At 44.8% G+C, this 17978-nt stretch overlaps 1 protein-coding gene across 1 annotated transcript in view; it reads right to left on the bottom strand.

Annotated features, from left to right (window-relative positions):
• LOC126204411 (lysosome membrane protein 2-like) overlaps window positions 1-17978 on the bottom strand; it is a 263267-nt gene that overhangs the window by 64060 nt on the left and 181229 nt on the right. Inside the window, exon 4 of the mRNA XM_049938788.1 lies at window positions 11754-11898. Within this exon, the coding sequence (XP_049794745.1) occupies window positions 11754-11898 (145 nt within the window). The remainder of the gene's footprint in view (window positions 1-11753; window positions 11899-17978) is intronic.

Genomic DNA, 17978 nt, shown 5'->3' with positions numbered 1-17978 from the left:
TCTCGCGCAATTTGTGTGCTACTGATGTGCGGATTAGCAGCGACAGCAGGTAAAACACCTACTTGGGCATCATAATTTGTTGCAGGTCGTGGTTGACGTTTCACATGTGGCTGAACACTTCCTGTTTCCTTAAATAACGTAACTATCCGGCGAACGGTCCGGACACTTGGATGATGTCGTCCAGGATACCGAGCAGCATACATAGCACTCGCCCGTTCGGCATTTTGATCACAACAGTCATACATCAACACGATATCGACCTTTTCCGCAATTGGTAAACGGTCCATTTTGACACGGGTAAATGTATCACGAAGCAAATACCGTCCGCACTGGCGGAATGTTACGTGATACCACGTACTTATACGTTCGTGACTATTACAGTGCCATCTATCACAAAGCGAAAATAGTGGTCGAACTAAAACATTCATATTTCTATACGAACTACACGAATATGTAATAAAAAATGGGGGTTCCTATTTAAAAAAAAACACAGTTGATATCCGTTTGACCTATGGCAGCGCCATCTAGCGGGCCAACCATAGCGCCATCTGGTTTCCCCCTTCAAGCTACACGAGTTTCGTTCTTCGTAGTTTTTTCGTGAGATATTTGGCCCAGTCACTATCAATGGACCACCCTGTATATAAAGAAGTCGCAACGCTGGAAAACTTCAGGGGAACGTAGGGTGTCCTGCGGCAGAATCGACGTTTGGGACGAGGACTGGTGGTTGACCCTCAACGTAAACAAGCCTAACTGAAAACGTTAACTCCATCCACTTGGCTCGGCGGGCACAACGGTACCTACTGACTACCCTGTTGTCCTCTCCAAATGGCGTTACTGAATGCGGTGTGGACGGTCATAGGATCAGCTGTCCCGGCCGTAGTCAGTTTTAGTGACCTGAGACCGCTACTACTCCCTCAAGTAACTCCTCAGTTAGCATCGCGAGCCTCTTCCCACCGAAAAGTCCCTGGCATTACCAGGAATCGAACCAGGGTACTCCACATGGTAGTCAGCTGCGTTGACCACTCATACATCTACTGTGCAAGACTGTTCGTCACTTCATAAGTACCGCAACCTACATCCACTTCATTCTGCTTTCTGTATTTGAGTCTCAATCTTCCTCTATAATTTTTATCCCCACAATTCCTTTCATTATCAAACTGATGACTCCTTCATGACTCAGAATGTGGCCTGTCAGCGGATTCCTTCTTTTAGTCAAGTAGTGCCATTCGATTTGGTACCTCCTCATTAGTTAGTCCTTATACCTATTAATCTTCAGCATTCATCTGTAAACCAGATTTCAAAAGCTTGTATTCTCTGTGTGTCTCTGTATCGTCCCGTTTCACCTCTGCACAAGGCTACTCTCCATTTAAATATCTTCGGGAAGTACTTCCTAACACTTCAGTTAATATTAGATGTTAACAAATAATTTTTTTTAGAAATTCTTTCCTTTTCGGCATATGTAAAACACTTCGAGAAATAAAGGAAGACAGAAAAAAGAACCGCGGTGTACTGTGAAGGAATGGTTAAAATGGGACGGAAATCAGTAGATGTGATTACATGTACAGATAAATAAATGATTACAATTTCAGAAGAACTGGATGATTTATTCAAGAGAAAAATCTTCAGAAATTGAGCAAATCAGTAATTCATTGGTCCACCTCTGGCCCTTATGCAAACAGCATCGGCTTGGTGTTGATTGATAGAGTTATTGGATGGCCTCATAAAGAATCTCGTGCCAAATTCTGTCCGGCTGGCGCGTTAGATCGTCAAAATCTCGAGCGAGTTGGAAACCCCAGCCGATAATGCTTCAAACATTCTCAACTGCGTAGAGATTTTGCGACCTTGCTAGCCGGGATCATCATTTGTTTGTCCGTAAACATACACAACATCTACCGACTTTCGTCGCATTAGGATAACTCCTTCGTAGTGCGTATTTTTTCTTTTTTTTCTTTTTTTTAAATCTTAGAATGTATGTTCTCTACTTCGGACATCATTAGTTATTTTTCTGCCCAAATAGCAAAACTCATCTCCTACTTTTAGTGTATAATTTTCTTATCAAAATCGCTCAAAATTACCTGATTTAATTCTACACTCCGGGAAATTGAAATAAGAACACCGTGAATTCATTGTCCCAGGAAAGGGAAACTTTATTGACACATTCCTGGGGTCAGATACATCACATGATCACACTGACAGAACCACAGGCACATAGACACAGGCAACAGAACATGCACAATGTCGGCACTAGTACAGTGTATATCCACCTTTCGCAGCAATGCAGGCTGCTATTCTCCCATGGAGACGATCGTAGAGATGCTGGATGTAGTCCTGTGGAACGGCTTGCCATGCCATTTCCACCTGGCGCCTCAGTTGGACCAGCGTTCGTGCTGGACGTGCAGACCGCGTGAGACGACGCTTCATCCAGTCCCAAACATGCTCAATGGGGGACAGATCCGGAGATCTTGCTGGCCAGGGTAGTTGACTTACACCTTCTAGAGCACGTTGGGTGGCACGGGATACATGCGGACGTGCATTGTCCTGTTGGAACAGCAAGTTCCCTTGCTGGTCTAGGAATGGTAGAACGATGGGTTCGATGACGGTTTGGATGTACCGTGCACTATTCAGTGTCCCCTCGACGATCACCAGTGGTGTACGGCGAGTGTAGGAGATCGCTCCCCACACCATGATGCCGGGTGTTGGCCCTGTGTGCCTCGGTCGTATGCAGTCCTGATTGTGGCGCTCACCTGCACGGCGCCAAACACGCATACGACCATCATTGGCACCAAGGAAGAAGCGACTCTCATCGCTGAAGGCGACACGTCTCCATTCGTCCCTCCATTCACGCCTGTCGCGACACCACTGGAGGCGGGCTGCACGATGTTGGGGCGTGAGCGGAAGACGGCCTAACGGTGTGCGGGACCGTAGCCCAGCTTCATGGAGACGGTTGCGAATGGTCCTCGCCAATACCCCAGGAGCAACAGTGTCCCTAATTTGCTGGGAAGTGGCGGTGCGGTCCCCTACGGCACTGCGTAGGATCCTACGGTCTTGGCGTGCATCCGTGCGTCGCTGCGGTCCGGTCCCAGGTCGACGGGCACGTGCACCTTCCGCCGACCACTGGCGACAACATCGATGTACTGTGGAGACCTCACGCCCCACGTGTTGAGCAATTCGGCGGTACGTCCACCCGGCCTCCCGCATGCCCACTATACGCCCTCGCTCAAAGTCCGTCAACTGCACATACGGTTCACGTCCACGCTGTCGCGGCATGCTACCAGTGTTAAAGACTGCGATGGAGCTCCGTATGCCACGGCAAACTGGCTGACACTGACGGCGGCGGTGCACAAATGCTGCGCAGCTAGCGCCATTCGACGGCCAACACCGCGGTTCCTGGTGTGTCCGCTGTGCCGTGCGTGTGATCATTGCTTGTACAGCCCTCTCGCAGTGTCCGGAGCAAGTATGGTGGGTCTGACACACCGGTGTCAATGTGTTCTTTTTTCCATTTCCAGGAGTGTATTACACTTCATTACCGTCGTCTGACTTTTGCTAACATTCATCTTATAACCTCTTTTCAAGACACTATCCATTCCTTTCAACTGCTCTTCCAAGTCGTTTGTCGTCTCTGACAATTACAAAAGCCACTGACTAACCTCAAACATCTAGATCTCCTCACTGAACTTTAACTCCCTTTCTAAAGTTATGCATGGTTCTCCTCGCAACTTGCTCAATGTACAGGCTCAGTAACGTCGAGGACAGACTACATCCCGTTTCACTCTTTTCTCAATTACTGTTATCCTTTCGTACAATACTGCAGCGTATAATGTCACGGTTGTTGATTTAGTAAGTGATCTGTTGTTGGTTATAGGGCTGGCACCTCATGCTCCATCAAGCGTTGCCTGCATCTCTCTTCTTTGGCCTCTGATTTACGCACTGGATCACACCATGATAAAGTGAGAAACAAAACAGATTAGCATATAACGTAGCTGGTCGCCACAAAATTTAGTTTTGAAAAGGCGACAGACACTTTTAATAAGGTTAGGCCTAACGATATAATTATAAATAAAATGCAATCTTGTAATCAGTAGTTTATTCTGCAGACCGAAGTAGCCGACTGTTAGTTGCTTCTTAACATGTAACAAGATAACAATAAGATTACCGATCTTATATCTACGGTTCTAAGTTTAGGTAGCATCGCTGCGCTAGATCCAGTTACGCATACGGTCATCCACAGTTAATATAACTTTCCTGTTCCACCTCTCACCACCAAACACATGCATTACCCACTTGTACTAGCAAAACACGTCGTTTTCCCAGCTCGGCCCGGCACTACATGCTAGGACACGTCTTTTTCCCATCACGGCCCGGCACGGAATGATCGGATATCGGACGGTACACCTCCCCTCTATCCTTCGGATAGGGCGAAGGTACCCTAGCCACTGCCAGTCTAGCTTTCCGGCGGTCGCTTAAAATTTTCGAATGGTCAATTCTGACTCGTACATAATTCGGCGCGCACTGAACGTTCGAGCGGCAATCAGGGTTGAGTCCCCGTAAGTTCGTTAGCCGGCCACAGCCAGCGCCCAAGGCTCGGACGGCCCTTGGAAGGGGTAGCTGGGTGTCAATTCAGGCTTCGCCGCGCAGCCTGTATCGTTGGAACACCCTGCAGCCATATAGTTCTCATTGAGCAGTTTTACTCCGGTCGTTCCACTGTAGTGTCGCAGAATAGTAAAGAGTTGGAAACGTGGAATATTGTCAAAGTTTCGTTGCCTATGCCGAGAACCAGAGGCAGTAGGTTAGCCAAGAGGTAAGAGGATTGCACATGTATCGGAATGTGTCGTCACGCAGGAGCAGTGGCCTGGTTACACACAACAGCCGAGAGAGAATTGCTTAGCACGCGGGTTTGTGTTAGACGGAGACTTTCGGAGAGTGTAAGACAGAGGTATAGCGTCAGCTGTACTGCATTTCATAACTTCGTGTAAGTCTGCCATAACAACATGTAACTCTGTCACAAGAACACCTAAGGGGCGAGTACGACAGATAAATCAGCAGTATAAGTGGAACAAATGCGTTCATTACAAACGAGCATGACGTCAGGACGTCGCTCGTGCTTCCTTTAAATACGACAGCTTTGATAGCAACAAGACATTCGCAGTTACACTTGCAGTTAGATGTGTACTGGGATGTTGCGTAGCACTCAGTTCGGTGGTCGACATGTTAATCTTTATTAAGGAGATGTTGCAGTAAGGGCGGCCCATCCAGCAGCAGACGTGAGAGGACAGTACCAGCTCTGGTCCTCTCTGCTGCCGCTGTCAATCATCAACCCAGGATTAGCAGACATCGTGGCAGACTCGCTCGCCGCCAATGCTGACCACATCAGTGAGCTGTCGTCGAGATCGCGCAGGGCCTAGGACCTATGCATCCACCGTCACAACCGGGTGAGCCGACGGCACTGGGGGACTGCAGCCCCTTCTGCCCGTCCACTGCGGACGAGCCACCAGGAGGAGCAGGGAAGAAGATGGGGTGGGATAGAGTACACTCCGCACTACGAGAATGCTTCTCGTGCCGACAGCGCTGGGTCTCCAACCTGGAGCCTCCTACGCACAGCGGCCTGCTGTCCGCCGCTGAGCCGGCGGCACTGCGCCAGCAAGACTGGTGCGGCCCAGAGCTGGTGTCACTGCTCCAAGTCAGCGAGGACTCAGGGAAGGTCGTTGATATCACCAAGCTCAGCCAGCCTGTGTTACGCGGGCCACATTGTTCTCAGCAGGAATAAAGGTGTCACGAATTAATAATGTTTCTTTGGCATTTCTGATGCGTCCACAGTCTTTTCCTAGCATCCTGACAACTGGAGAGGTCACCGCTCAGCCTCCAGTCCACCGTAGGCGACTGGGACCACCTCAGTCTAGAAGAACAGAGATTAAAACTGTAATAAAAAGGAAATTAGTTTCCTTTTTACGAGATATCAGGCCGATAAAACGTTTAGTCATATCTTTGTGTCTGAAAAGCGCCATAGATCATTGTTAAAAAAACGGAAGAAATGGAAACTGGGAAAACAGCTAGAGAAACACTGGCTGAGTATTTGGCGCAGCGAGTGACTGAAGTACGAGGGTTGGAATTTTAATAGTGGCAACTATTTATTTACAGCTCGTACAAAATAGATACGTGTTTCAAAGTTTTACTAACCTTCAAAGTAGTCACCAACATTGTGTATAACCCGTTGCCATCGATTTGGAAGGTGTAAGATACTCTTAGCAGTGCCAGCTGTGTTGACAGTTCGAGCGGAGCAGTCTATTGCCCGACGAATTTGTAGCAGTTCTGAAGCGAGTGCCGTGAAGTGTTTCCTTCAATTTACATCTACATCTACATATATACTCCGCTAGCCACCAAGCAGTGTATGGCGGAGGGCACAATTCGCGCCAAAGTCATGTCCCCCCCCCCCCCCTTCCTTTCCACTCGCGGATCGCGAGGGAAAAACGACTGTCTGAACGCCTCAGTACGAGCTCTAAATTCCCTTATCTTTGAATGGTTTAGAAATCGAGTTGAACTCACGAGGGCTTAAGTCAGTATAGCACTTAGCAGCCCCATCAGTCACACAAATCAGTAACAGCTTGCACTGTACGTGCTTGAGCATTGTCCTGCACACACGTGCACACACGTGCTCAGGTCCTGTCTATAATCTGGTCGTAGGTTGTATTCCAAAAATGAACACTGAGCAAGGTGGCACAGTGGTTAGCACACTGGACTTGCATTCGGGAGGACGACGGTTCAATCCCATCTCCAGCCATCCTGATTTAGGTTTTCCGTGATTTCCCTAAATCGTTTCAGGCAAATGCCGGGATGGTTCCTTTGAAAGGGCACGGCCGATTTCCTTCCCCATCCTTCCCTAACCCGAGCTTGCGCTCCGTCTCTAATGACCTCGTTGTCGACGGGACGTTAAACAACACTAACCTAACCCTAACCTAACCAAAAATGAACAACATAGAAACAGAAGTGATGACACTTTCTGCAGGACCTGACCATCATTTTCCAGGACAACACTCAAGCACATACAGTACAAGCCGTAACTGATTTGTTTGACTGATGGGGCTGCTAAGTGCAATACCACTTACTGCACTCCCCCAACTTAAGCCCTCGTGAGTTCAACTCGATTTCTAAACTGAACGAAACACTTCACGGCATTCGCTTCAGAACTGTTCATCATGCAATAGACCGTGAACTGTCAACACAACTGGCACTGCTAAGAGTATCCTACGGCTTCAAAATCGCTCGCAACGGGTTACACACAATACTGGTGACTACTTTGAAGGGAAGGAAAGCTTTGAAACACATATATGTTTTGTACGAGCTGTAAATAAATAGTTGCCACTATTAAAGTTCCAACCCTTGGTATATACACGTGTGGAAAACGTAAGGACGAAAGTAACATTAGCACAATCATTCACTTCCAAGTAGGAAAGGTCTATGAAACTTGGAGCATACACAGAAAGAACTGTTATAGTATAGCAGGGCTTCACAACATACGTGCTCGCGGAGCAAGCTGTGAGCAGCAAGGCGCGAGCACGGAGCAGCGCGAGCACGCTACCCCCACTCCGGACCAGAGCGGAGAGTGGGGAGAGTAACGTGGGGTACACAACAGCTGCCGCCAGTCGATGTAAATCCGCGGCCAGCTGCAGGGATATCACTCTCGAATTATTACTGCGAATAATGAAACAAATAAAGGAGAATGTACACGTGCCACATAATTTTATTGGCTTTGTGTATGCCTCTACCATCTGTAGACACTGAAACTAAAGAATTCCACGACAATCCTATATTTTCAACACTTTCTTCAACACTACTTAAAATATCACCTCCGGTTGTAGTGTTCTTCATGGCTACTACATCGAGGAGTTCCTCCCTCACCTGAAGGTCTCTGTTAACACCTCTAATAAATATGGCAAGCTGCGCTGTTCCAGTGATATCAACACTTTCGTCCAGAGCTGGAGAATACGCCATAAAATCTTAACAGATATTTGCAAGCTGGCTCTGGACGTCGTCTGCCATGTCCTGTATGCGACGCATAATGGTCATGTTATATAATGGCAAAATCCGAAACTGTTCAACTTGAGATGGACACAGATGTTCCGCTGGAACTATCAAACATTCTTTTATTAAATCGCCATCAGTTACGGGGCGCAGGGATTTTGCTAAAAGCAAAGCAATTTTGTAACCCACTCTGAGAGCTGCCTCAGTTGATTTTTCTTCGTCGTCCAGATCTTCTTCGGATAGCTTCCTTTTATGTTTAATAACTTCCTGTGCACGGTCTGGTCAATCACATTTTCCACGTCCCTAGTCTTTCGCGTGGTACGACATATAATGTCGCTGCAAATTAAATTTCGTAAAAGAATTCACCGTTTTGTGACATACTAAACATTTTGCAACACCATCTTTTTCAGTAAACAGATAAAATTCCTCCCAATGGGGGTTGAACTGCGAAAGCATGGTTGGGGTTACACAACGGCGACTTCACATGATTCTTAACCAGCGAAGTGACTGTTAAAGCTGATCGTAGTACTTTAAACGTTACACAGTCGGCGCGAATTCAATAGGCACGCTGCAGCCCTATTCAAACGTGCGCGCGCATTTCCCCTCCCTCCCCTCCCACGGTACTCCGCGACCTTGCAGCTGCTCGCGAGCACGTGCCTGAGCAAAAATGGTTCAAATGGCTCTGAGTACTATGGGACTCAACTTCTGAGGTCATTAGTCCCCTAGAACTTAGAACTAGTTAAACCTAACTAACCTAAGGACATCACAAACATCCATGCCCGAGGCAGGATTCGAACCTGCGACCGTAGCGGTCTTGCGGTTCCAGACTGCAGCGCCTTTAACCGCACGGCCACTTCGGCCGGCTACGTGCCTGAGCAAACGCGAGTACTCGCGGTCAAAACCGGCAAGTTGTTAAGCCCTGTAGTATAGTATAGTACAGTATAGTATAGAAGATAACTGAAAGAGATACGCAGTGAGACGAACAGAAATGACACTTTCATTCAAAGACAGTAATTACACTGAAGTCACCGTGAGTCATAGTGGTTCCCTGGACAATACAAAAGGCGAGAGGTGGTTCGTAATAGGGTGCGTGACCATCACTAACGACAATGCCTGCTCAGCAACGTTGGTAAGGAGTTATTACCGTAGGGCGTTCCATTCCTCTAGCAACGCGGTTGGCAATTGCTGCATGCTCATTTGTGCATGTGGCTGTGCTCCTGACCACATCCCTCACGAGTCTGACGGGATTTAAGTCAGGGGAATGGGCTGGACCTACTCTCGTATGGCGAGATGTTGCCACAAGTAAGGCACCCAGCAACACTGTCGAACATCAGTTTTTTGGTGATCCAGGTGTTATGTTGCGGGGAGGCATAATTTTGCATGGGCTTCCTCGCCTCAGGAACTTCGAACACAGTACTCTCAACTTTATTGTGACGCTGTACTCTTTCCCATTGTAGGTCTTTACAGGGGTGCATTTGGATCTCACTTTATTTTAATGGATAACAATGGTCGACCCCATCGAGCTGCGCCCTTGGAACGAGGGAATATCCGGCGTATAGACAGGCCTATCTGTGACCCTTCTTAAATCCGACAGAGCACGAGTGGATGCGGTAGAGAGACGTACTACAGCAAAACGACCAACTAGCACTTGCCAATCACAATGGTGGAGGAATGTTACGCATTATCACAGTACTCCTTACCAACTTTGTGGACAGCATGGGGGCACGTTTCAGAGCATGCATCCCATTAAGAACGATGTGCCACCATTTCTAATGTCCAGGACCCATCATGAATTGCCGTGAGTTCAGTGTAATTATTGTCTCTTAATTGCAAGCGGAATTTCTGTTCGCCTCATTGCGTATTGCTTCCAGGTACTTAAGGGGACATTGTACGTGAAGTTCGTTGGAATTTGACATTTTCTGTTTTATACTGCATAATGTACTTTGGACTTTCCTGAACATTTTAGTGTATAATACATTATAATCAGACAATTGTGAGACCTTCAAATAATATTTGGAATGTTTGCGTGTGACTGTCAAATTTCGCTGCTACGCATATACTGCCAGAGCTGAGCAGTCATACCTTGGGAACCACACAGTCTAGAAGGCTCTGAATTACTTTTGCGCCTACTGCTACGTCTCAGAAGTTGGCATTACAAATAAACTAATTAGTCCTTTGTTTCTGATACTAGTTTTCGTTGAAAGTAGTGTGATTATCGGCTATTTTTGTAGTAAGCTAACTTCTATTGCTTTTTATACGTAAATAAAATGATTAAGCGTAGAAGTAACTTCAAGAAACGCAAATTTGCAGTTAACAGATATGCGAGACCTGAATTATTGCCGGCCGCGGTGGTTTCGCGGTTCCAGGCGCGCAGTCCGGAACCGTGTGACTGCTACGGTCGCAGGTTCGAATCCTGCCTCGGGCATGGATGTGTGTGATGTCCTTAGGTTAGTTAGGTTTAAGTAGTTCTAAGTTCTAGGGGACTGATAACCACAGCAGTTGAGTCCCATAGTGCTCAGAACCATTTGAACCTGAATTATTTTCTGAAGTACTAGAAAACACGTGTGCTAGCAGTGAAGCAAACCATGTCATGCTTTGTTGACATCTCCATCAAACACTTGGTGAAAATATAGGCAAGTTGAATTTTGTGGCACCCTGCATAAATTTACACATAAACATTATCTTCCTTTGGCAGTAATGGAGGCAATCAGACTTATTTACAGAGATCTGGCAAATCCTGAGCTACTAAAGAAGTGTTTACATGGGAAGACCCAGAATGTGAATGAGTCCTTCAATAATGTTGTGTGGTGCCGTGTGCCTAAAAATGTATTTGTTGCCCTTATGATTCTAACGTTAGCAGTGTCTGATGCTGTAATAACTTTAATGGTGGGAACTATGAAAGAATTAAGGTTCTGGAGAAGTTAGGGGTAAGTTTTGGACAGAACATAGCTAAAGGACTGCAGGAACTGGATGAGCTTCGTGTACGTGAAGCAGAGTTAGCTGCTCAGCAAATGACAAAAGAAGCAAGAAAGAAAAGGAGGAGGCAAGCACTGGGCTGTTGTGACACTGAAGAAGACATAGACTATAGGCCAGGGCAATTCTAGTGCATAAATGACGCAGAAATGTAAGTCTGTATAAGAATTTGTAGTAACAAAAGTTTTAAACCTCAATGTCGCTGAACATTTTTTGCAATAAATGTCCCGTTTTCTAAAAAGTACTGATGGTAGAGACATGAAATTTTCACAGCATGCCAAGTGGAAGATTGAATACATATGGAACTAGAATAATTAAAATATCCAGAATTCTTTTGTTTTTATGTTCATTTATTTACAAAGTTCTGTCAAAAAACTGAGTGTTTGAAAAAAAATAACATGCGCCACATCACAATTTATGTAATAATTCTAGTTCAGTGTATCTAGAAAGGTGCGTTCAATAATTATAGAAAATTGATGGTGTCTTAAAAATTTTCCAAGATAATGGGTCACAAAATTCGATAATTTAACACTGGTGGCAAAGGACATACAATGTCCCCTTAAGCTTCGCATATCAGAGAATTTGTTTTATCAAGAACAAAATATGAATTATTAAAACATTAAATATTTTTCTACATTCAAAATAAGAAGAAATGGCGGGGTGGTGCGGGAGTATTGAAGGAAAGGTAGCATATGTCTGGCTGACAGGAGTCACAGAGCACGCAAAACGGACACTCAGTGTTGCCACCTGAATAGGCTACTCACGATGACGATGATGTTGGGCACGACCACCTTGTCCACGTCAGGGTTGCCAACGGAGAGCTCCGGCGCGAAATCGAAGCTGCGCTTCTCCTGGTAGCTCACCGTGTTGTCCGGGTGCAGGCGGACGTTGACCCGTTCCAGCTGCATCCTGCCAAACACAAGACACTCACTCGTCTGTGCCGACCAACACTATTTTATCGCATTCTCGATAAACCGAGGTCTATTGTATCTCCATACATCATCTCTCACATCCTTTCACGAAACTTGTAAACTGTAAAACAATATAGTTTGCTAAGGCTTCCGGAGGGCGCTGAGGTCGTGGAATATTTTGACCATTCGGGTGGACGTCATTATGGTGGTCTGTTAAGAAGATGTTTATTGTGACTTTTAACGACACAAACCGAATATTATGTGTTTATCCGTGCATATGTATAGTATTTGTTAGTCGTAACTGTGCTGCATATAAATTCTAGAGTAGGCGAAGCAAATGGTGAAGAGTTATACAGTGTTTAATTGCGCAAATAAATTCTGGAAGAAAACCAGTATCATCTTTCACAGGTACGTGAAATGTTTAGATGTTTAATATTGGGGACTTTCTGTCATAGCACTTAACATTTTCTGAAGTGACACATCACTCATTTAACGATCCTTTTTTAGGGTTCCATACCTCAGTCGGTCACTTTGTATTCGTCTGCCTGTTCGTCTCTTAAGACCCCTTTTGCTAAGGTTCAAAATCAAATGGCTCTGAGCACTATGGGACTCAACTGCTGTGGTCATAAGTCCCCTAGAACTTAGAACTACTTAAACCTAACTAACCTAAGGACAGCACACAACACCCAGCCATCACGAGGCAGAGAAAATCCCTGACCCCGCCGGGAATCGAACCCGGGAACCCGGGCGTGGGAAGCGAGAACGCTACCGCACGTCCACGAGATGCGGGCTTTTGCTAAGGCACGGGCGGGATATCAAGTTGAAATTTATGTCAAATACTAAGGTTTATGGTTCCTTGGAGGTGTAAAAAACTTAAACTTCTAAGTCACTGCAGTCAAGAGATGTGGCCATTTATTTAACATTTTTTGATACTCGTCACTCATCAAAACCTATTCGCACTTGTCTGGCATTTTTTAATTGCAGCTGCTGTCTTTGAGAGTACTGTTGGAAATGAAGCGGAAAGTTTTTCACTTCGTGATGCTGTAAAATAGTTCAGACTTTGGTGAGAACACCGCACAGTTAGATAATGCGGCGTATCAGATAGCGAAAAAATCATATGATGCCAAATACATTTCACTTCAGATATTTGGAGTACCAAACAACGGAATGCTAAACTTGGCGCTCACGTGGCAAATTTCTTGTAGTACTAAGAAAATCGGTTAACAGTGATTAGTTGCCGTTTGTTTGTAAATTAAATTGCTGTATTCAACATTATGTTTGTGATATAACTCAAAGGAAGATGAGCTACAACTAAAGGCGCGTAAATTTACTACCACAATGGCTGACGACGCGCCTTTCAAATTGCCCGTTGTTCGTAGTAGTAGGCCACTTAGGGGATTTTGGGGCCTTGGTTGTTTGATAGTTTTTTCTCTTTGTGAGCTTAGGTCACTGGCGTAGTAACTGATGTGATTCAACAGACTTTAGTGGACACTTCTGCTGTAAACTCTAATTGGAACACCTAGCCGTGAGGGCATGGTGTTCCTGTGTTTGGCAGTGTCAAGATTGGCTAGCAAGCAGGCCCTCGGGTTCACTGACAGAAATTAATGTACAGATAACTAATATACGGTATTTTTTTCAAGAAAAATGGTTCAAATGGCTCTGAGCACTATGGGACTTAACTTCTGAGGTCATCAGTCCCCTAGAACTTAGAACTAGTTAAACCTAACTAACCTAAGGACATCACACACATCCACGCCCGAGGCAGGATTCGAACCTGCGACCGTAGCAGTCGCGCGGTTCCGGACTGACGCGCCCAGAACCGCATGGCCACCGCGGCCGGCGTATTTTTTTTCGTTTATTTACTAATTTTGATGCCTTATTTTTGCTTCTAGGTCGTCGATGCTGTTTTTAAAAAGTTATCCACTTGAACTCTCACCAACATTAAGGGAATCTGGGCATGAAATGACTGAAATTTTCGAAAACATGTTTTTGTCACCATCTGAAAGACAATTTTATCCAGTTTCAAAAAATGTATTTTTTATCTAATTTTCAGTTGTTGATTTGGTCTTAAACGCTCTTTCAACAAATGTCTGCAAAACAGCCACGCTCATGCGACAGGCAAGGAATATCACCATAAACATTTCTTCCCTGCCACAGTCATGGAAACATTAAAACTACTATACAGGGACCTTGCAGACACAAAATTACTTAGCAAATGTCTACATATCCGTACACAAAACCCTAATGAGCGTTTCAACAGCTGCGCGTGGCAACGAGTACCAAAAACAGTGTTTGTTGGATGGACAGTACTCAAAAAGGATTTGATGGATGCTGTCATCTGTTTCAATGTTGGTGTAATCAGCAGGACAAAAGTAATGGACAAATTAGGCATCCAGCCAGGAAATAATATGATAGCTGCTCTGACTGGCATAGATCGTCAGCGACTAGTTGAAGCTGAAAGGGCTGTGGAAGCCACCACTAGAGTCCAGAGTAAGGAAAAGGCTTCTGAAGAAGTCTACAGAGGATAAAGAAGCAGCTGGCCAGCAAGATTATGCTGCTGGAATGCTCTGAAAGAGGCATACGGTGAGTCAAAAACACTGAACATTCTTTTCTCATTTTCTCGAAACTACATTTTCAGAACATTAGGTACATGTAACTTCACAGTGGTTTTACCCGTGTTCACCAAATTTCTCTTAAGTGAAGAATGGGATAGTATCTTAGTATTATGCCTAATACATCGCAGAAATGATCTATGTTTGTCATTCTGTATATAATTTTAGCGGCATTTTTTAGATAAAATAGTAATGTGGTATAACAAGGGTTTTTCTATTTCCTCAGATATACTCCAAACAACAAAACGAGAGGAATAATGTGTTCCTATGAATGTTGACAGCACCCTGCGACAGTTTGAGTGCTATTAGACTGATGATGGATCAGAAAATTGTACCAGAGTGGGAACCTGTATTATAAACCATCTATTAGGCAAAATACTGTAATTCTTAAAATATAACAGCTATTTCAATAAATTTTCTTTTACAGCTTCAGTTAATATCATTCATTGTTGGTAAAAAACTACAACTTCCTCCGCATTGTAGATCAAGAGTAATGTGCACTGAGAGCGAGGTATAAAAGTGCATCCCATTCACGTCCAGGTCCCCTTAGACGACCAGGAATTAATGAGAGCCAGTCAAATGACAACACAGATGAAAAAAAGTAAGTAAAATTGTACCAGAGTGGGAACCTGTATTATAAACCATCTATTAGGCAAAATACTGTAATTCTTAAAATATAACAGCTATTTCAATAAATTTTCTTTTACAGCTTCAGTTAATATCATTCATTGTTGGTAAAAAACTACAACTTCCTCCGCATTGTAGATCAAGAGTAATGTGCACTGAGAGCGAGGTATAAAAGTGCATCCCATTCACGTCCAGGTCCCCTTAGACGACCAGTAAGTAAACTGCTAGTAATCCCACTGCGAGACAAGGCGGCCAATGCCTTCATGGAAAAATGTTTTCGGGTTGCCTACGGAAGAATGATAATATCCAGGTGTGCACCTGTTCGTCCAAAGCAAAAAGACAGCCACGAAAGTCTTTCTTCAGGGATGAAAAAATGTCGAAATCGCCTGGGGAGAAATCAAGACTGTACGGAGGACGTGTAATGGCTTCCCGGCAGAAAACTGTGTAGCGTAGTCGAAAAAACTTTGGCAAGAAGTGGGCGAGCGTTATCCTGCAACAGACTGATGTGCTCCGTCAACATTCCAGGGTGTTTGGACCTGGCAAAGCGTCACATCCTGCTTTTCTTAAACTGTGGCGCCGTGTTCCACAAAGTCGGTGAGCAACGGTCCCTTGTAGCCAGAGGAAAAGATCATCATTACTTTCCCATTGTTTCGGCTAAGCTGCGGAAGTTTTGCTGGGAAGCCTTTACATATCCACCGTGCAGTTCGGATCTGCCTCATGCAATTTCCAAATTTTTAGAACCTTGAAGAAATATGTGGCCGTCTATTTGCTTCGGATGAAGAGGTGCACACCTGGGCACGATTACGGTTCCGCAGTCAAACGCCAATATTTTTCCGTGAAGGCGCTGACCGTCTTGTGTCACAGGGGGGATAAATGTGCTTAAGGTTATGGCGATTATTTTTTAAATAATAGACAGTTTACTAACTTTTTCCATTAGTCTCGCTTTAATTCGACTGCCTATCCACAGTAGACCGCACAGGTTCACTACTATTGAGATCTGCTGACTGTGGTGGCCAGGAAATAATTTATCCACGTGCTCCTGGAGGACACAGGCTGTGTGGACAGGGCCCTGTCGTCTTCGAACACTTCGACAGAGGAGCACAGACACTGTTGAGTTAGCTGGACCTGATCTGCCAAAAGGGTCACATAATCCTTCGCAGTAATGCGAGCTTCCAGAGAAGTCATGGGGCTCAAGGAACACCACGATATGTCTGCGCAGGCCATCACCGAATCCCTGCCATGTTTCACTTTTGGGAAGTAAACTGGGTCAGAAGTTGGAAACTGTGTGCAACAAGACTCATTAGACCAAATTACTTTCTCCTTTGCTCCACAGTCGAGGTTTTATGGATTCGGCACCACGTTTTCCTGTTTCAGGCATTTCGGTCACTGATATAGGTAAAGGTGGATAAATGGGCCCCTACTTTGTTTTTTTTTATATAACACCTTTTATTTTTAGTATAATCACCTGAAATTAACATAAAGCATTTCTCTAGTATGTCCTGCAAATAGTTACGATATTTTTTGGTTCAACTTTTTAATAGTTAAAACAAAATTTTATTTTTCCTGATAGTCTGCATTTTGTTGCGTCAAGAATTTGTGCTGGTAATATGGGCCCCGATGTAGTTTGAAATAAAAAGAAACAAAAATTTGAAAAAATAATTTTATTTAATTTTTGTGTATAATGAAAGAAAGATTCACTCTGAACATTGTTAATTGAGTCTACTGGTGGGATGATTTTCACAGCCTACGCCTAGTCTATTCACAAAAGTCACACACATAAGTATCAAGTGATCCTGTTACAGCTGCAGATAATGCACCAACTTGCCTTTTTCCCTGCAGGCCGATGACACGAGAAATTTTTCTTTGAACGACACTAAGACCTGACTCATGTGCCGGCTGGGGTGGTCGAGCGGTTCTAGGCGCTACAGTCTGGAACCGCGCGACCGCTACGGTCGCAGGTTATAATCCTGCCTCGGGAATGGATGTGTGTGATGTCCTTAGGTTAGGGACAGAGTACACTTTAACCGCTTTTTTCAACCCAATTTTTTTGCTCTTTAATAGCTACAATAGCATTTGACATATTTGCTTTGTCCCACGATTGCCGTTTCGATTTTTTTGGTGGTACAAGATGTCTTCGAGGCATCTGAAACATAAAGAGTAGCAATATTTGTAAATGGTCCCATACAATCTGATTGATTTTACGGGGCCCATAATACCAGCAGCAAAAGGGGCCCATATATCCACCCTCGACATCTTGGGAAAAACGATTTTGCCTACGGTTAGTTTGGTTCGCAACCGACGTTAATTAATGTAAAACGGCATCCCAACAACAACCCAAATACGTACCTTACCTTAGTTTTAGTAATAAAATGTTAGAAATTTGAGTTTTATTCAAATAAACACTAACCTTTCAAACTTTTGATGACAGCGAAAAAATTCACAGCACAACTACTCACAAACCATGACAGCTACTACATCTGCACACTCTACAGTGAAGTTAGGCAACTAGCTCTAGTAGCTCATGTGCTCTCCGCTAGAATTCATGGCCTGTACTTCCAAATATGTAGGGGGCCCATAATACCAGCAGGGGCCCATTTTTCCACCTTTGCCTCTAAGTGGTTTTAGAATTCCAGGTCGCCCAACAATTCACAACTTACGGAGTTCCCTTCGTCTTGTTTTGATGCTGACAGGGTTCGCGATTGCGACGTTCAGTTCTGCAGTGATTTTTACAGCTGTCGCCCTCTTATTTTTCATGACAGTTCTCTTCAGTAACAGTCCGTCACGATCACTCAACACACAACTTCGTCCGCATTTTGACTTACTGGGTGATGTTCTGGCG

Source organism: Schistocerca nitens, chromosome 9 (genome assembly GCF_023898315.1).
Source record: "Schistocerca nitens isolate TAMUIC-IGC-003100 chromosome 9, iqSchNite1.1, whole genome shotgun sequence".
NCBI classification, from domain to species: Eukaryota; Metazoa; Arthropoda; class Insecta; order Orthoptera; family Acrididae; genus Schistocerca; species Schistocerca nitens.
The sequence above is the reverse complement of the archived record's forward strand: the minus strand, read 5'-3'. Positions and strand labels throughout refer to the sequence as shown.